Raw genomic sequence first — 19,488 nt, 5'->3', positions numbered from 1 at the left:
AATTTACTCTTTCATGACAGCTGTACAGGGGGTCAGTTTTTATACACTCTCCCATATAAGTGTTATTAAGGCAGGGGTCTTCAACTTTTTTCAGGCCAAGGACCCCTTAGCTGAAAGGGACAGAGCAGAGACTCCTTACCACATACAGTATATTGTATGAAACTGAGGCGCTGGTGGTTTCTGAGGCAGACGGTATTTCGGAGTCTCTTGCTTGAAAAGTTATAACATGATCCATTGTGGCTCACAGTAATGTCTGTACACTTGGAAAAATAATATAGCTAATTGGCCAATGTGTTTGAAAAGTGCATAAATGTTAGCTAACTAGTTTACCTTGCCGTTATGGATAAATGCTGCAGAGTGATTTAGTGTTAGCTAGCTCACATGATTGCACAAGTATTAATGGGTAACAGTTAGTGTGTCATTTATGTTGTGTGCTGTAAAGTATTTAATTTTTTTTAATTATTATTATTATTTTGAATTAGTATGTGAATTTATCCTCGCCAAAAATGTTTTGGATTCATGTTGTGTATTTTCAGAAATTGTTTAATTTAAAAAAAAAATGAATTAAAACTTAAATTAGATTATCAAACAAGAATTTGCAATCTTTTGCAACGTTTGCTTGTCAGATGTTCAGTTTTTCTGTAAAATGTTTTATTTTTAATGTTTTTAAGCCTGTTTTTTTGCGAGCAAAAATTAGCAGTTGCTCTTTCACAGTTAACCAATGCTGTAAATGCACCATGCTAACCAAGCTGCCAGCTAGCAATAGGTTGAGCTCCACTCTTATATCCAAATATGTTCACTTCTGGCTCCAAAAATCCAAGATTCAATGGCCAAACACCAGAAGCTTCAAAACAGAAGTCCACAAACCAATAGGTGATGTCATAGTGGCTACGTGCATGACAGTATATGATCATTCTGTTATGTATGTGTCGTGGACACAGCAGTTGAAAAGATTACAAAGAAAATCATGTAATTAGAACATAATTAGTGTTTATGCTAATGAAAATATCAATCTTCTATGACTGTTATCCGAGTCTAGACCTGACCTTACTAGAGAAACCATTTGAATTAGCCATTATCACTGAGCAGCCTTTAATAAATAGCAGTGTTTTGAAGCTCCTTTTTCTCAATCTGAGCTGCTCCTTTGTCAAAAGTAAACACCTGTGACATTGAAACACAATGTTGCTGATAAATGGCGTCTGTCCTCTGCCAGGGTTTCCTGGAGAAATGGCAGTAGAAAGGAAAAACAATGAGACAGTGACTCACCTCTCTAGATTTTTAGTAATCTTCATTTTTCAATTGTGCTGCGAGAATCTGACAGAACTTGTCAGAAAGAAGAAGCATCAGACTGAGAGCTACAAACAAGCCACCAACAGCAATCCCACTGGAGTAGCCCTTAAATTGAATCCACATAATCCCTGACTGCCAAACAAATCCACTCCAGGCTAATGATTCATAGCACAATGGTCGACATTTACCTTTGTTTTCCAAACACAACGGCACGACGGCTCTCTATAAACACAGATGTATATGAATACAAAGAGTATTATGTGATGGTTGCCTTTTCTTTTATAAAACGTGACAGAATTTTGTGTAATGAATTCTTTCATCCAAAGCCCAATTTGTTATTGACAGTTTTTCCCATTGAGCTTCACAGCACTTACACATAATATTACAACATTTTGTAATGCCGATTGAGTGGAAAATGTATAAAACATGCATATTTTTGCAGTTGGAATGATTTTGGCTGTGACAAAGTGGTTTCAGTCAGAGAAAAAAAAATATTGACAGTTCAGTTTATCCTCCAAATGACTGATCATCGCCCCGTTCTGTCTAGGCGGTGTTCCTGCGGACATTTCCAGCTGTTTATGGCGAGCTGTTGAAGATCTTCACTGTGCGAGAGGTGGCCAACTTCGTCAGGGAGACGCTGGGCAGCCTGCCCACCGCCGCACACGCCGACTGCCTGGAGGCTGTCAAACTGCAGTGCATCGCCAAGACGGTGGAAAGCCAGCTTTACATCAACCCAGGTAAAGACTTGCTCACACAAACAGATGCACAGTTTGATGTGAATACATAATTAAATCTTGTAAACACACTGAAAACCCAACGCGGGAAAAATTTGTGAGCAAATAACACAAACAGAAAAAAAAAGCCATGTGTACAGATTATGAACAGAGGAAAAATAAACAGCACAGAGAGAAACAAACAGATTTGAACAACCAGATTTATCCCCAAAAAGCAGATAATAATCAGTCATACTTTGTACTGTGTGTTTGCCTTGCATCACGTACAAACAGGCTGTTAGTCCATATCACACTGTTGGGTTGTGCACTCCTGTGGTGAAATCATTTGAAAACACACCTCAGCTAATTGTCACCCTCCAGAGTACCTAAGGCTGCACACTGAAGCAAATTACTGTCAATTTCTAGCATGTTCTCAAAGGCTACATGTAGCAAGACAAACACCCCTCATGCAATTCACATTAATGTTACCCACAGAATTACATTAACATACATTTAATTAGATTTAAGAAACATTTTGCTATTGTGAACGCAAAACGAGAACTCGTACAACCAAAAAGAGTGTGTTTTCCTTTGGTGTTCATTTGTCTTTGATGTGTGACAACTGTGTGTGTTGCAGAGTCACGGTGTATCCTGTTGCCGGTGGTGCTCCGTGTCCTCCAGGCACACATGCAGGAGCAGAGAGACCTGGTCATGTGCGCCCGCATCCTCACCAGCATGTTGTCCCTCATCAAGAAGGAGGAGAATGGCACTGCGGTGAGTGTTACAGTGGAAATTGGCTGCCATTACATCCATTTTTGGTCACCCCTTCTTTTTGGGTACCTAGCACACAGAAAGTGTTAAAAAAAAAAAAAAAAAAAACGTGGCTAAGCGTCGTTCCTGTGGGCTTCAGCAACACTAAATCCTTGAGCTTGCCTGAGAAGGACTGCTATTTTTAAATATCCCATGGAGAGAGTCTCTCACTGCAATCTGTTTTATTTTGTCCTGAAAATGACGGCATGCAACTCCATTCTGTGGACGATAAACGGGGTACAGACTTCCCTCTGTGTCACCGGTAATGAGGAAACACAGTTAGTCCTGAACGGAGCAGTGAGTGATAACAGCCCCGCCCACATTTAAGAGTACTGTTTGCGGTGGTAACTCTAGGGTCTAGGTACCATGTCTGAATGGTTACTTTTGGTTCCAAAGCTACCATACCGAAAGTGTTTGGTGGAAACAGGGCTTTAATGTGCCAGTAACAGATGACCATATAAAGAAATCTATCATGAACTGACGTCAGTTTAGAAAAGAACGTAGGAGTATTCAGAACACTCTGAAGCCTGAGTTTTTTGCTCACAGGGATTAACGTTTACATATGTTTATCTCATTATTCAAAACTTTTTTGGGAATGTGCTTATTTGGGCATACTTGCTGAGTAGGTTGACACCACTCTCATGTTTGTATATGGACTTTAAAGCTACTGCAAAGAGCCAGTTAGCTTGGTTTGGCACAAAGACTGGAAACAAATATATGGCTAGCTCTGTGACAAAGTCTCAAACCCCCCCTCCCCCCGAGGACTGCCTATTGTTCTGACAGCCCAGAATTCCAAAGCCCTGTGAGTCTGATAAATGTCCCAGGGGACGGAAAGCTAATTTCTCCGACTTGGTTATATGTAGGAAAAGATTATGTTTTGGCGTACACCCACATTTGGTGCAAAAGCAGGGACGGGTTGATGAAGAACACCTGTGTTCGATGGGTGAAACGCAGCTGGGAAACACCGTGAAGCCTGAGAGAAACTTGAGATCAGTAGCTCAACTCAAACTCAATGCAAACTAACTGGAGGGAGTTTGTATTTTTGGAGAATTGGGACCTTGGAGTATTGGGCATTTGCATTTGGGATTACAGGCTGTTGGAGAAATTGGCATTTTATCCACTGGGATATTTTTCGGACTAATGGGGCTCTGGAATTTTGGGCCGTCGGAACAATGGCATGGCACCAAATCTTCCTATCCCTGGGCTAAGCTAATTAGCTGCTTCATATTTAGCATTCATACATGAGATTGGCATGCATCAATCTTCCTATCTGACTCTGAGCAAGAAAACAATCAAGCGTTTATTTTGAAAAGTTGAACTGTTCTTTAAAGCTATTGTGCGTGCGTAAAAGATAAGTGGCATTTACATTCTATTATGGACGAAGTCTCTTCATACCTTTACATTATCCTGTACAGTTAAAGTGAATTTAATTTACTACTCTACAAGACTGTACGAGGGAATCACCATCCATAATAAGTGGAAAATAACTTTAAAGGAAGTCAGAGCTAAAGGAATTAGTCTTAGAGCAATTTCCTTGCCAGTGCATTGCAATAGCAGATTGCTTTGTTGTGTATATGGTCAATTAGTCTTTGTAACAAGGACATTGGCAGCCGTGCAGTTCAGTAATGAGACCCATCAATTTAGCAATGGGCATTGTTAGAATGGCAGTCACTTAGAGCTGCGTGTGTGTGTGTGTTTGTCTCATTTGTGTGTGTGTAGCAGCTCGGGTTGCCTGACTTGCACTGTTCGCTGCCAGAGGGGCAGCTAGTGGTAGCACACACACACACACACACACACACACACACACACACACACACACAACACATGCACGCACAGAGTGGCACCACATCTAAAGGGAAGTGACAGCCAATGTGCCAGTCTGAAGCTCCTTCTCATTATCGCTCTGTCCAAAACCTGTCTGTCTTGTCAGGGGTAGAGACTAGAGGGAGATACACACACACACACACACACACACACACACACAAACACACACACACACCAGTTTATCCTCCACGCTCTTAGGGTTGCTTTTAATCTTAAACTGTCTCTCTCTCCTTTGTATTCCATCGTCTTTTATTCTTTTCCGTTCTCCTCTTTCTCTGTGAATTTAGACTTTCAAAATGTTGCTCTTCGCCTTGAAACTTCTTATTAGTCCCCAAACTTACTGGTTCAAGGCTCATTAAAACTGCGATGAAAGTAAGATTACAGGGTAAGGAGTGCAGATTTTGGCTCTCAGGCAGAGTGACGTCGACGTTGTCGATCACGGTTCAAGGTTGTGCCGACAGATAAACTCAATTAGAATTCAAATTAGTCAAGATAAGTTAAAGAGAACGTTTATGTAACTCTGAGAGAGAAGTATCATCGTTTCAATTTCAGGCATCGCACATCTTAGACTTTTTAGACTCACAGTTTGGCTTTCTTGTCTTGTATTTATTAATAAAGTGAAAATAAAGTGTCCCTGCTGCCTGTCACTCATGTCATGTTCTTTGTGCAGGAGCCAGTGGTCTCTGAAGAGGTGGAGCTAATTGTAGAGAGCCTGCTGGGAGTTTTGCTGAGAACCATCCTGGAAATTAGCAACCGGCCGCAGCCTGCTGGACCCACCATGAGACTGCAGTTCCAGGATGTCACTGTACGTGTGTTACATTGTGTGTCTGTCCATGTGTGTGTGTGAGCTTACCTCTGTAAATTGTTTTGGGACTTAACAAAATGTGCAGGAGTAATTACGGATTCAAAATTAAGTTGCTGCTGTGGCAACTAATTCCACTAACATTATTAACATTAATGGCAATAATTAAGATTTATAATACAGCACTGCACAGAGAGGGGAACGGTGAAGTGAATAATAATAAGATCATCATCACCGGGTGATGATGGACACTCAAGGAGGGGTTATTCCACTTGTAGTAGCTCTGCTAATGTTACTGCAGTTGTTAGTGGTTGCTAATAGAGGTTAATAAAGGGCATTCTGCAAATATGATATAACAAAGTGCTTCCTTTCCTGTTTCCTACAGCAAAGGATATAAAGGATAGGGATGGGCATTTTAAGTAATTTCCTTTTTCTATTACTCACATTAAATTATAATAGAGTGCTCACAAAAAAAATCTAACGCAAGAATAGAAATGAAAAACATCCAAAAATGGTAAACAAGTGCAATGAAACATATTTTTGAACAGCTAGGTTTTAATTAGTATATTAAACCATACATTTATGTAACACAAGTTAACTTTTGTTTATAGATTTGTTTTGTTTTATTTTTTAACAATATTTAAATGAAGGAAATTTGTGCAAGTTAGAGCTTTAGCTTCTGAACTGTGATGTTTTTTGCCTGGTGAAAATGCGAGTGGTGTACAGTCTCAAGAGTTGTGACCACCCAAGTGTTTGGACTGCTCAGAAGTGGGCGGGCTTAGAGTTTAGCACGATACAGAGCTACAGCAGAATGTTGGCTGCACACACACCTTCCTCGCTGTTAGATCAGGAGGAGGACGAGGGCGAGATGAGTGAATTAAAGCTCAGGGACATTGTCTTGGAAATGAAAGCACAAGTGCCCTACTATCTCTCTCCATTTAGCTACTACAACCCACGGTTGATAAAGCGTGGTTTTATATGACCTCTGTGGCTAAATAGTTGCCTAGGGGTTGAGTCTCATTGACACCTAATTTGGAATGAAAATGGCCAATGCGATCGAAAATTCAATCCAATGTAAGGGGCTGGAATATTCTGTTTCTATTTCCGAATGAAAGAATTTCTCGCACTTGTATACACTCATTCCTCTTTAAGTTCATTCCGGTCTTTCTGCGCATGCTCATTTCCTTGCCCTTCTGGCGCGATGACGTATATAGCACGCTCACAACTCGTTGCACTAACCGGTTTCCATTCGCCAAAGCACAGTCTTCTGTCTCCCTTCTTGGACCTTCTCCCTACCTTCTCCTCCACAACAGACGAAGCATTAGCAGAACAAGGTTGTTGTTGTACTGCTGCTTTAAGAATATAAGCAAAACAAGCCCGAAAAAGGCACTAAGGATGGCGTTGTCAAGCATCTTGTTATCCAGAATGAGGACTACAGTGTTTTCTTCCGGTAAATGTAAACACGTAACATCCGCTCCGCCATCTATCCTATCCGAAACCTTCCCTGCCCCAAACCTTGCGCGAACCCGAATACAGGGAGATTAAAGGGCGATTAAACTGATCTCCCGTGTAAACCCTCATTCAGAATGAATATTTCCCATGTAAACTACCTGGAAAAACTTTAATTCCGAATTATTTCATTCAGATTTATTTCATTTCAAATGAGAAGCCATCATGTAACCGCACCCATTGATTGGATGTACTTTTGCAAATGCCCCTTAGTGCAGGACGAGTCATCAAACGTTTGACACTGTTTCACCTGGTTTTACAGGGAAAAAAAACGACAGGGATTTTGATAGAGCTGCCCCCGACTGAGAATTTTCCTAGAAATTTCCGAGTAATTTTTCTATTTACCTAGTTCTTCCCACACTAAGAGTTTTCCTAATTTTGGAGGGGCAACACAATGGTTTGAGTTGAAGGTGTGAGAAAGAATAGTATCCGTAACATTGTTAACCCTGAACAGAGAAATACAAAACCGTACTAATGAACCTTCATTAATATAGGCCCATATTTTATCTACAAGTGCACGTCACACACTGAGCAAGCCGCCTGTTAATGACGCTGTCGGCAAAGCAGTAATGATTGTGCTAAGTGGCTAATGGACATGGAGCTACTTCAATGTTTCAGATGATACGTCATGTTTGTAGTCGACAAATGAAGATGAGTTTACATATCACCTTGGGTTCGTCCTTCACCTTCTCAAAAATGTCTCATAAATGTCTCATAAATGATTAAACCACAATAGCATGAGTAATTAATGAATTTACTCATTTAGGGCACCTCTGAAAATAATCATGGTTATACCACAACATTTAAACTGATGACCACACAATCTTTCCTCTCTTTCTCCCTCTTTCTCCCTGTTGCGTTTTATCCTGTCAGGGGGAGTTTGTGGCGTGTTTGTTGGCCCTTCTGCGACAGATGAGTGACAGACACTACCAGCAGCTGCTGCAGGCATTCAGCAGCAAAGACAACCTGAGGGTAGGACCACCACATCCATCTCTCTCATTCCCTATCTGTCTGAGGCAATGCCTCTCTCTCTCTCTCTCTCTCTCTCTCTCTCTCTCTCTCTCTCTCTGTCTCTCTCTCTCTCTCTCCCTCCCCCCCCATTCCCTGAGACCACATCAATCTTTCTTTTTCCATATATTTATCCCTTTCAAGCCACAGTGCATTTTTTTTCTTCACCATCTCTTGTCCATTGTGTGTATTGCATATAAATATTGGGTAGAGAGCGAGAGAAGAATTTCCATATATATATGTTGTTTTTTGGATTTGACATTCTAATCTTTGTTTGTCAGAACAACATTTGTTTTCCTCCCTGCCTCTTTGAGTCATTACTCCAGCTCTCCGCCTCTCTGTCTGTTTCTCTTTCTCTCTCAGCCACTCTCTAAAAGTTTTCAGAAACTTTGCACTTTTCCAAGAGTGACTGACTGGCTGCACTTGCAGACATTTCTGAAATATATAAACACGTGCATATATGTTGATGTGCTGTACGTGTAAGTACTGCAGACGAAGAACGAAGAAGAGCAGAGAGAAGGCAGCACAGAATAAGAGAGACAGAGAAAGTTAACGGGGTCACAAGTTCATCCCAGTGATAAATGTCAATTTGCTGAATGTCAGAAAAAGTAAAGACCGGTATTTCACTCTTGTTAGATTGAGAGCTCTTGTCCGAGAGGGACATTTTTCATGCCTTATTTCATGTACTTTTATCTCGAGTATCCAAAGTAAGTGTCTGGAAGAGACTGAGTAATCAGAGGACTTGGATAAAACAAATTGAGATTTGACTGTTAAATTAAAATTGATTTAAGCTGAGAGACACTGAACGTCATTGTTTCAGCACCATGGAGAGAGACACACATTGACTCTATCTGATCCTATACTACACACTAATCCTTAGATATTGGCATGGTTTGGCATGTTCACAGTGGTAAATTTGTGTAATACATTTATGCAGAAACATCAGTATGTCCTGTTGAATGTACTTTCAATGGATTTAAAAATTTAGTGTCCATGGTAAGTCCCACAGTGAGTTTATTCAAAACACTTGTCAGGGTGATGACGATTGAAAGACTGTTTTGAAATATTGCACAAGCTTGAAACTGATTTGAGCTTCCAACATGATAACATGTCTGCTGTTTGTTTTTGTGTTTCAGGACTTTCTCCTTCAGATCTTCACAGTCTTCAGGATCCTAATCCGACCAGAAATGTTTCCTAAAGACTGGACCGTCATGCGGTTGGTCACAAACAAGTAAGACAGACCCCACACAACCATATGTGCACACATAGACACAGCTATCATCTGCGTAAAGTGTATATAGAGGCCTTGTCTATCTCCATGTTCCACCTCTCTGCAGTCTCTTTTAAGAGGTCGGATACCATCAGTAATCCAAGGTGTTGTTTCTTAGTGCATGATTAATAGATTTTAGCAGCAAAGTGGAGGTACAAGGACAAGTAAAGTATTTAACAAAACTGTCAACATTGACAGAATCTGTTTATATCAGCTGATGCTGTTGATGTTTCTAGTGGAAAAGCACCTCTGTTTGTGGATGATAACACAGATTTGTGTCTCACACATTTAAGGGAGAACACTACAGATTAAGAGATATCACCACGGAAGTTCCCCAGCTACTTACTTACATAAAGACAATTATTTATTGTATTGCAAGTTTTCTGAAATGTTACATTTAGATATGCAAGTGATTCATTATCACTTAAAATATGCACTAATTTGTATACATTTCCAGAACAGGTATCTGAATATTGGATAGAGCCAGGTTTAAAATTCTTGTGTCATTTTGTTGACATGTTAGAAATCAGTTTTTACAGTGGGAATTTGGATATCTGTTTTTATCACTCCGTAGATCAGGAAATACTGTCGACAGCCATAAAGTAAACATCCATTTTCTGCATGTTTTTAGCAATAAAATGTTCCATAAATCAGTTCATGAATGGTTTATGAACAAACCCCTCTGAAAAAACCTTCAGGATATGGAGAGGAATAAAACTGAAAAGTTTGGCGTATGTAAGTGCTGCTGAAGTTGAGAATTCTGGCTCAGAGTGAAAAAAAATATTTTGAGAAATTAGTCTTTAAAGATGTTTTGTAAGATTCCATACATTTCAGACAACAGATAAGACACTGTGTTAAATTTCAGCAGACAGATGTGACTATGAAACTTTCCAAGTTGATTACTTACATAAAGTAATTTGCATTGCAAGTTTTCAGAAAGTTTATGTTTAAATATGCAAAAAAGTATGCACTTTTTGTATACATTTCCATAACAGGTATCTAAACTAAAATATATATCAAAATGTGTACTTTGGACATTTTCTTTCCACTTGTCTGACAGAAGACTTTTTATGGAAGCAAAATAGCCCAAAATCTCAAAATTTACCAGTGCGTGAAAAAAACTGTTTTCACCTGAGTGTCTCCTCTTAAATTCCGAAAAGTGAAACTCAGCAACTTCGTGTCAAAGCAGGACAAGAGTGCCCCTTTGCACTTTTTGTGTTTTTGGTTTTCCCTCTGGTTTTTATATTTGACCCTCATCATTATGGGATGTAATTGCAAATGTTTCTTCACTCCATCTCTGCACAGTCACTCTATAAACGGGACATTTCAATGGCATGTAAATAGTTCACAGTGATGCATTTTCCTCCTCTTCTCTTTCTCTTTCAGTGTCATCATCACGACTGTCCTCTACCTTTCTGACGCTCTGAGGAAAAACTTCCTCAATGACAAGTTTGACTACAAGGTGAGGGCGTCAGTAAACTTCTCTGTGACCCTGTTTACACTCACTTTTAAAATCAGTTTGGTGATATAAACAGAAGTGGACAGTTGAGACACATCGCTGTTCACACCTGTGGCTGTCATGCATCTTCAGCTGACCACTTCTGTTCAGAGTTCATTACTGCCTACGTCACTTCAGCTAGAAGATTAAAGGGCCTCATATACAGTTTTTAATTGTGCCCAGACTCTTGCCAGGCATGTTAGTGGTTGTGTTGGTGCAGCTGGAGATATTGGTATCAGCAGGATCCGAAACGTCCTCCTCAGTAGGGAAAAACAATGCATGGTCACCCGACACTTCGTCCAACTCATTGAAAACTAGGTTGTGGAGCGTTAACACACAGTCACCAAAAAAACACCACATCCTACATTAATGACTTAGCCCTTGTTGGGGACACTACAAAAGTACAGTACAGTTGAGGTGGTTCGGGCATCTGATTAGGATGCCTCCTGGGCGCCTCCTGCTGGAGGTTTTTCGGGCATATCCAACTGGTAAGAGGCCCCGGGGCAGACCCAGAACATGCTGGAGGGATTACATATCTTAACTGGCCTGGAAACGTCTTGGGGTCCCCCAGGAGGAGCTGGAAAGCGTTGCTGGGGAGAGGGACGTCTGGGGTGCTTTGCCCGGCCTGCTGCCCCCGCAACCCAGCTCCGGAAAAGCGGATGAAAATGGATGGATGGATGGATGGATGGATTACAAAATATGCGTGGTCAAATGCATCCTGGACCACTTCTGCAAGCTGTTTGAGTGATTGGGTCACAATGTGACTTGGTAGTCATTTACAACTTTATTTAGCACTGTCCACTTGTGATCAGATCACTTAAGATTCATTGTTAAAACCAAGTGTTAACAAGGTGTGTGTGTGTGTGTGTGTAGATCTGAACCATGCTACAGTGCTAAAACACTGAGTATGAAAAAGCCTCATTCACTCAGAAACTCACACACAGAGACACAGACAAAACCAGACCTAATGTTATTAGTAAAAACAATTACATCTGCTGAAAATGATCCTATTTTAAGTATTTGTTACTCTTTTTGAGACTGAAATTAAGAGCTCATCACTTTAATTAACGCCGTTGTTGTCTAGTTTGTACCACAGTTTGTACCACAGCATACCACCAAAATCCCCTGGACACCAGTTGCAAATGATCTATTTTTATGCCTTTGCGCAGGCGATAGCCATGGCTGGAGGCATTATGTTTTTCGGTTGTCTATCTTTCAATCCAGCTGTCCCATTCTCGTGAACATGATAACTCATGAACACCTTGAGGGAATTTTTCCAATTTGGCACAGTTGGCACACCTTTGGACTCGCAAATGAACTGAGAATTTGGTCGTTGAAGGTCACTGTGACCTTAAAAAACATATGTCTGGCCATAACTCAGGAATTTATGTGCTAATTATGACAAAATTTCACACAAATGTCTAATGGGATAAAATGACGGAGTGATGACATTTTATACCCAAAAGGTCAAAGGTCAACTTCACTGTGACATCATTACATTCTGCATAAAACACTTTTCTGGCCATTATTCAGCGTCATATCTCAGGAACAGGAGGGGAGACATTTGGTCAGACACTGAATTTGTGACACTAATCTTGGGTGTCCACCTTGAAACTGTGCTGACTACTATATAGATCTTCTGTGCTGCCTAGTTGAAGATGTGTGTGAAGCATCCATGTTTGCACAGACATGGATGTAAACTGAATCTGCAACTTACTCAAGTTTTGTCCAAATTCCTGAAAGCTGAAGTTTGAGGAGGAAGTTTCTGCACAGCGTTGACGTGATGCTGTTTTTCGCTGTCATTTTCAGGTGTGGGACTCGTACTTCTATCTGTCTGTAATATTTATCAACCAGCCCTGCCTTCAGCTGGAGTCCTTCTCTCCCTCCAAGAGGAAGAAGATACTGGAAAAGTAAGTTTGTTTGCAAATGCGCGTGCACACACTCTTTGCTGCGTGTGTAATGAGACACGCCATCCTATTCTGCTCCTGTTCTCTGTCAAAATGCAATAAAGTCACACACACACACACTAAGCATACTGTGGGCCACACACAGTCTAATGAGGATTTAACATGCTGTTCTTTATGGCTCCTCTCAGCAAGCGCACATTTCTAACCATTATATTTTATCATGCAGGTATGGAGACATGAGGGTGATGATGGGATGTGAAATCTTCAGCATGTGGCAGAACTTGGGTAAGATGATAAAACATTAATCTCATGCACATTATGGTTCACATGGTCTGATTTATTCCTACATGTACTCCAAAAACTTATGAGAAAATGTTTAGAAGACACTCAGATTTATTCTGAGTGGTGCTGCAAATAATTAGGTACTCTGAAGGCAACTATCTGTCTTCCATTTCTCACAGGCCCGTAAAATATTTCCATATTTATTCTCCTTCGATACAAAAGTAGTGCTCTTGACGTCAGACAAAGCAAAGACAAATTACTACTTCAGCAATGTTGTGTTTTTATAATAATTTATAGTGTTTTTATGTGCATTTAAGGTGTTTTTCACAATTTTAAATTCATTTGAAGTCACTTTATTTTTGTTTTATTTGATTTTAATACGAACAAAAGTCTCCCCACTGACAGTAACACATTTTGGGGAAAACAGGCGCTGTTATTATTATTAAAATACCGCATAAATTTGTTTAGAGTGCAGTGCACTTAAACCAAATTATCACAGCAGCCTGTGGTAGTTGAAAGTTTTGAAGAAAGAAGACAGCTCTCCAGAGTTGGCCAAATTGCCTCTGAAATAAACAACACGCTGTGTTCAGGGATAAAGTGAGAGCCTAACCTCTGTGTTGACCTGTGTCTCGCCTCCAGGGGAGCACAAGTTGAACTTCATCCCAGCCATGATTGGTCCATTCCTGGAGGTGACACTGGTACCACAGCCTGATCTGAGGAATGTCATGATCCCTATCTTCCATGACATGATGGACTGGGAGCAGAGACGCAGTGGCAATTTCAAACAGGTACGTGGCTGTTGGAAATAGTTTTATCTGCCCGAAACTTATTTAAAGGCAAGTTTAACCCCTTAACATGCTCAGGTCATTGGAACCAACATGCTTTCATTAGTGGGTCAAAAGTGACCCATATTAAAAATGAATGTTTTGAGTTAGTAATACATAAATGCTGCTTTCATTATTTTGCTCAAAAGCATTATTTAATATAATCAAATGATCAAAATTGCAAATATTAGAATATATCTTTTTAAAGTTTGGGTGTGCTACAGTGTAGCTAGCTACTTATGCCTATCATACACTAAAAGACTTTCAAAATACTTAAAAGACTGGACATATTCTTACGTCTAAAGACAATGTCAGTTTTTAATCACACACTGTAAGATGTTGCAAAGACTGGGGGTCTCACAGGGTCTACAACTATATTCCTTTTGAGATTATTTCCCATGCTGCTCCTGGTGAAAATGTTACACCAAACTCCCTTTAAGACATATGACATTTTAACAATTTCCTACGTGTCTGCAAGAACACATACCTCTAGAAACACAATATTAAAGGGGTCGAATGTCGAAAATATTCTTGTCAATTCGGCATCAATATAATCTATAAAGATAAACTGCATTTGTGTACAAACTTGACATTTTGGATCTTGTCGCCTCAACTTGCTACCAGCCTCTGTTGGTTACCTTCGCTATTTTAGTGGGAGGAGACAGTAATAATGAGAGGCAAACAGTTTCAAAAATGAATATTTCTCCCTAAAATAAGTGCTGGTTGGTGGATCGGATACATGCCGAATGAAACACCGACTGTTGTTCACCCCACAGCTCCACCAGCTTCTCTTCCTTTTCCACAGGACAAGAGAGCCAAGACTTTTTACGTGCTTGTGCCTCCCCGGAGTCCCCTCCTTGTTTACGACCTACCCAGTTTGCCTCTTGCCTTGTGTTTGGTGCAGGAGAGAGCAGCTATTTTTTTTGACGGTTCACATCATTGAACTTCAGTATTTGCATGAGCCAAGACAAAAAATTTACAATAATTTAAAATATATTTGATTTTGTCGGAACAGCAAGACAAGAAAAAGACTGACTTAAGATAGCTTGGACTGAGTTTTATGACCACGTTACACCAAATAGTCAAGATCACAAGAGCAAGCACCAACTGACGTAAAACTTTCATGATTTTATTCCAATACTGGGACTGAAATTATCTGTGACAGTAAAATGGATTATATGAGTTTAAACATCGCTTTATGTTTGCTTGTTTTTTAGGAAAATCCTGCATTGTATACCTTTAAGTCGTACTGTAGATGTGAATCATGTCAGAGGCGATTGCCACTACTTTGACATGTGACTGACTTTGACATGAAGTGATTTGATCTAACACACCGTTCAGTTTTCAGCACTAAACCACACAAGCTCCCTTCCTCCTGGTCATTTTGCCAATATCGTTTGAACTAACTGCCCCTTTGAGATTGAAATGCTTTTTTCTTTTCCCACCCAGGTGGAGGCCAAGCTGATTGACAAGTTGGACAGCCTGATGTCTGAGGGCAAGGGAGACGAGACGTACAGGGAGCTCTTCAACAGCATGTGAGTTAAGGAAAGGAACAGCAATAGAAACAGAAAATACGGTGCATACTTACTGACATTTGTCTAATTACCTCGGATTGTAAACGTATAGGTTGGATCTTTTGAAGTGGGGTTGTATGAGGCACTCATCTATAGTCAGTGTATTACATACAGTAGATGCCAGTTGGCATGTCTCCAGTTTGGAGAAGCAGGCAGTTGCTTTGGACGAGGGCAGTAGCAAAACATATCCACTGAAAAAAATCTCCATCAGTTAAAGTGTTGGCCATATAAAGAATATTTTCACCACTTTACCTACCTATCTATGCTCTCTTCAAAGCCATCACCAGACTCCTTTGACAAAAACTATGATTTTACCTCACAGAACGTGGGATTTGTTTGTGCCGTTGTGTGACTTTGGTGAATCCAAACTAACCCTTTGAAACACCAAAGTCACACAATGACACAAACTAACTAACTAATTGAGGCAGCGGTAGACCAGCAACTCCCATGTTCTGTGAGGTAAAATTACTGTTTTTGTCAATGGAGTTTGGTGGCTTTCAAGGGAGCATAAATGGACAGTGGTTTCAGTGGCTAAAATATATATGTTTTGTCCTGCTCTGTCCACAGCAGTACAATGCTTAGCTTCCATGGCGGTACTCCTGCCTGTTTCAAAGGGGACCCAAAGACTCAAGACCTCAACTTACTAAACAGTAGAGTTACAATAAAGGCCCAACTAAAGAGGGTAGTTAAGGGCAACCCACGCAAATTTCACTTTAAATGTGTGGCTGCAACTCAGAGGTTGTTTGCCTCAGTAAATGGCCACTTAATCTGTGAGTGGACGTATTCCGCTTTTTAACATTACTTCTTAACCCTGAATACTTAAGATCAGAGATAACAAATTAATGCTCGGGGAATTATCCTTTACCAAAGTTTAAAAAAAGGCTACATGGGTTAAGATGTTAGATCTATTAGAGAACATGCTGCTGATAAGGATCTTGTCATTAGCATTTAATAATAAGCAGTGGGTCATTCTTTATTGACATACATTTAATTGTTGATACAATAATGAGAGGTAAGTGATCAGTATTCACCGTCATCTTCACTCTCACCTCCTCTGTGGCCAGTCCTTGTCCACTCTGTCCTTGTGTCCCCAGGTTTGTGCCCCTGCATGCTTAGTGTATGTGCTCACGCTAACGTGTGTGTGTCAGTGTGTGTGTGTGTGTGTGTGTGTGTGTGTGTCCCTCTGCTTCTTTTTGTGCCTGTTCATATTTTTATGTCCCGCTCCACAAAAGACCACAATATCTGGACTCAGCGCTACATTTCAACATAGCTTCCAAAAACATTATTGCATTTAATAAAGTCATTTTGTTCTGATCACAAACATACTGTATGTCTGTTTTAGTATCACATAGATGTGAATTTAAATGTGATCGTGATAAGTATTTGATGGACATGCATCTACTGAATTGTCCCTTTGTCTTCCATAGTCAATCATTCTCTTTCCCACCATTTGTACATGTAAAACCTTTCAGAAATCAGTGTAATATGAACGCAAATTATTACCTATCTATATTAAATCTATATTGTGCAATATAATATGATAATGCATTAGAAAAAAATTTAATTAAATTGCCAGTGTTTAACTCAGCCTGAATGCAGATTACAAGTTAGTTTTATGCTTAGTGTTTATGATTTTAGCCTACGTTTGCTTAATTGATTTGTTGTTTTGATTTAGTTCCTTAATTTATTTTCCTCCTACTAACTCCACTAATCCCGTAACTAACCTGTGTGAGTGTGTGCTGACATTAATCGTATTAATATTAATTTATTCCGCCTATGCTTCCCGCCTGGAGTAGAATTCCTCTGTTTGGTCCATACCCTAGGTAAGACGCTCTCCTCTTTGTTCTCTCTGTGTCGTCTGTGTGAGGGGGAACAGCGGGAAGGGTTGACGTTGGGAAAGTAACTAAAGCCAAAATAAATTTTGGCAATATTTAAATTTAAAATCAATCTGAAAAAAATATGTAGGTGGCAAAATAGTATATGAGCTTGTGATGTTTTTTCCTAGCCACCATTTTATTTTGTTAATTCCCTCAGGCAGGCCAACAAGCATAGGTGACACTGGTGTGACTGGGATTGATTTCTTCTCTGCTTCGCCTCCCTTTCTTTTGTAGTAATTTCTTCTTCCTTTTTCCCTCCCTCCCTGGTCACCTTTCCTTTTCCCATTTGCTCTCTTTTATCTCCTGTCTCTTTTGATCTTAACATCTCTCTATCTTGTCCTCCAGCCTGCTGAAGAAGATTGAGAGAGAGACCTGGAGGGAGAGTGGCATCTCTCTGATCGCTACCGTCACTCGCTTAATGGAGAGATTGCTGGACTACAGGTGAGAGTGCACACTGCACAGTCTCTCAGGAACATGCAGACACGCTTTATCAATTCAATTTATTTTTGCCTGGGTTTTTTTTTTTGTGGCCACCCAAGTCATAGCGTTGCATGTCTGATAATGTTTCTATCACAGGGACTGTATGAAGCTGGGAGAAGTGGATGGAAAAAAGATTGGATGTACTGTCAGTTTACTGGTGAGTAAGCAGTGACTTCCAGAGTCTGTCTTGTCATCTGTATAATCTTTTAGTATCAGTAGTTGCTGTTTTGCGATTTGTTTTTGGCTGCTACAAAACCAGATCGTCAAACGAGTTACTGACTGAATGCATCCCCTTAAGAGCCAGGCTAGCTGTTTCCCCCTGCTTCTTTTTATGCTAAGCTAAGCTAAACTAGCCTACTCCTGGCTGTAGCTTCATATTTCAGGGCATAAACATGAGAGTGATAACATGCTTATCTAACTATTGGCAAGAAAGAGAATATGTGTATTTCCTCAAATATCAAACTATTCCTTCAATATCTGTATTAAAGTGCAGGCTTCTAAGTGACGACTTAAAGGGACACTTCACCCCCTCGTATGACCATTTTTATTTCAATTACTTAGCCAGTGTAACCTTGAATTTGTTAAGAAAACATAGTTTTTCTTGCATGCCTCCGGAGAATGAAGAATCCAGGAATGGAGAGAATTCTTGACTAATTTAAGTCATAGGGGTCCAAGTTTATTAACAGGTAAACTCTGTAAAAAAACATCCATTTACAAACTGTCACACAACTCATGCAGTATAATCCAAGTCTAATTTATCCAGTAGTATGCTCAGTACTTCCCAAACACATTAATTTTTTGCCAAAGCCTTACTATTCAAAACTGAACCTAAAGCGTAATTTATCTATGCTCTCTTAAAGGGCAGACTCCACTGACAAAAACAGCAGTTTTACCTCTCTGAACATGGGAGCTGCTGGTCTACCGCTGCCTCGATTGGTTTGTTTGTTATTGTGTGACTTTTTTTAAGGGTTAGTTCAGATTCACCAAAGTCACACAATAACATAAAACAAACTACCAACTGAGGCAGCAGTAAACCAGCAGCCCCTGTGTTCAGCAAGGTAAAATTGCTGTTTTTGTCAATGGAGTCTGGCTTTAAAGAGAGCATGATAAGATTCACTTTAAGTTCAGTTTCCTGTCTTAATGGACTGTCTGTTTGGGAAGTACCGAGCCTACGAATGGATGAAAGAGACTTGTGTTACATTGCATGAGTATTAGAGTTTGTAAACAGATGTTTTGATATAGTTTTGCTGTTGTTAAAACTGGACCCCAATGACGTCAGTGCTTAAATGTTTTCACAGTTTTTGGATTCTTTATTCATAGTTCAGGCATGCAAGAAAAGCAAAGTTTTCTCTATGGATTCAGTGTAATACGTGGTGAGTAGTTCATACACAAATGATCATGTGGGGGTGAAGTATTCCTTTAATTCTTCTCAGTAGGTCTAACTTTCTTTAAGTGTTAGGGCTTTTGTGCTAAAGAGAGCAGAATATATGAGCATAGTAGCCATTTATCTTAATTTATTTTTTGCTTCTGTTACAAGTCCTATCATGTTTTTACCCTTTTGTTAATAAAATATTAAAATATGGTGCATGTGTACTAGTTTATTATCCAGTTCAGGCTTTTATCCATAATTTATTGCTTTTTTATTGTTGTGTGTTTTGTTAGATATGTTATTAGTCTCTGTGACCAACGGTGTGAAAATATAACTTCATACTTGAGTGTCTTTCATTTCCTTGACGCATAGACATAACTCTGTATAATAACATAACAACATAACTGTTGTTTCTATTATGAAGCCCTTCTGCCTGCAAGGTCCTCCTTAT

General features: G+C 39.9%; 1 protein-coding gene across 11 annotated transcripts in view; it reads left to right on the top strand.

Annotated features, from left to right (window-relative positions):
* The window catches only part of dock4b (dedicator of cytokinesis 4b), a 170,189-nt gene that overhangs the window by 108,646 nt on the left and 42,055 nt on the right, over positions 1–19,488 (top strand). For 8 of the 11 annotated variants that reach the window (XM_078165410.1, XM_078165409.1, XM_078165404.1 and 5 more), the window contains exons 23-35: positions 1,838–2,027; positions 2,641–2,777; positions 5,308–5,442; positions 7,822–7,920; positions 9,093–9,187; positions 10,613–10,688; positions 12,534–12,634; positions 12,858–12,916; positions 13,553–13,701; positions 15,187–15,272; positions 17,108–17,134; positions 17,534–17,629; positions 17,765–17,825. In XM_078165410.1, coding sequence (XP_078021536.1) covers positions 1,838–2,027; positions 2,641–2,777; positions 5,308–5,442; positions 7,822–7,920; positions 9,093–9,187; positions 10,613–10,688; positions 12,534–12,634; positions 12,858–12,916; positions 13,553–13,701; positions 15,187–15,272; positions 17,108–17,134; positions 17,534–17,629; positions 17,765–17,825 — 1,311 coding nt within the window. The remainder of the gene's footprint in view (positions 1–1,837; positions 2,028–2,640; positions 2,778–5,307; positions 5,443–7,821; positions 7,921–9,092; positions 9,188–10,612; positions 10,689–12,533; positions 12,635–12,857; positions 12,917–13,552; positions 13,702–15,186; positions 15,273–17,107; positions 17,135–17,533; positions 17,630–17,764; positions 17,826–19,488) is intronic. The other 3 variants (XM_078165406.1, XM_033614621.2, XM_078165405.1) reach the window with 1 other exon arrangement.

The sequence above is a fragment of the Epinephelus lanceolatus genome, chromosome 23 (genome assembly GCF_041903045.1).
Source record: "Epinephelus lanceolatus isolate andai-2023 chromosome 23, ASM4190304v1, whole genome shotgun sequence".
NCBI lineage: Eukaryota > Metazoa > Chordata > Actinopteri > Perciformes > Serranidae > Epinephelus > Epinephelus lanceolatus.
The sequence above is the reverse complement of the archived record's forward strand: the minus strand, read 5'-3'. Positions and strand labels throughout refer to the sequence as shown.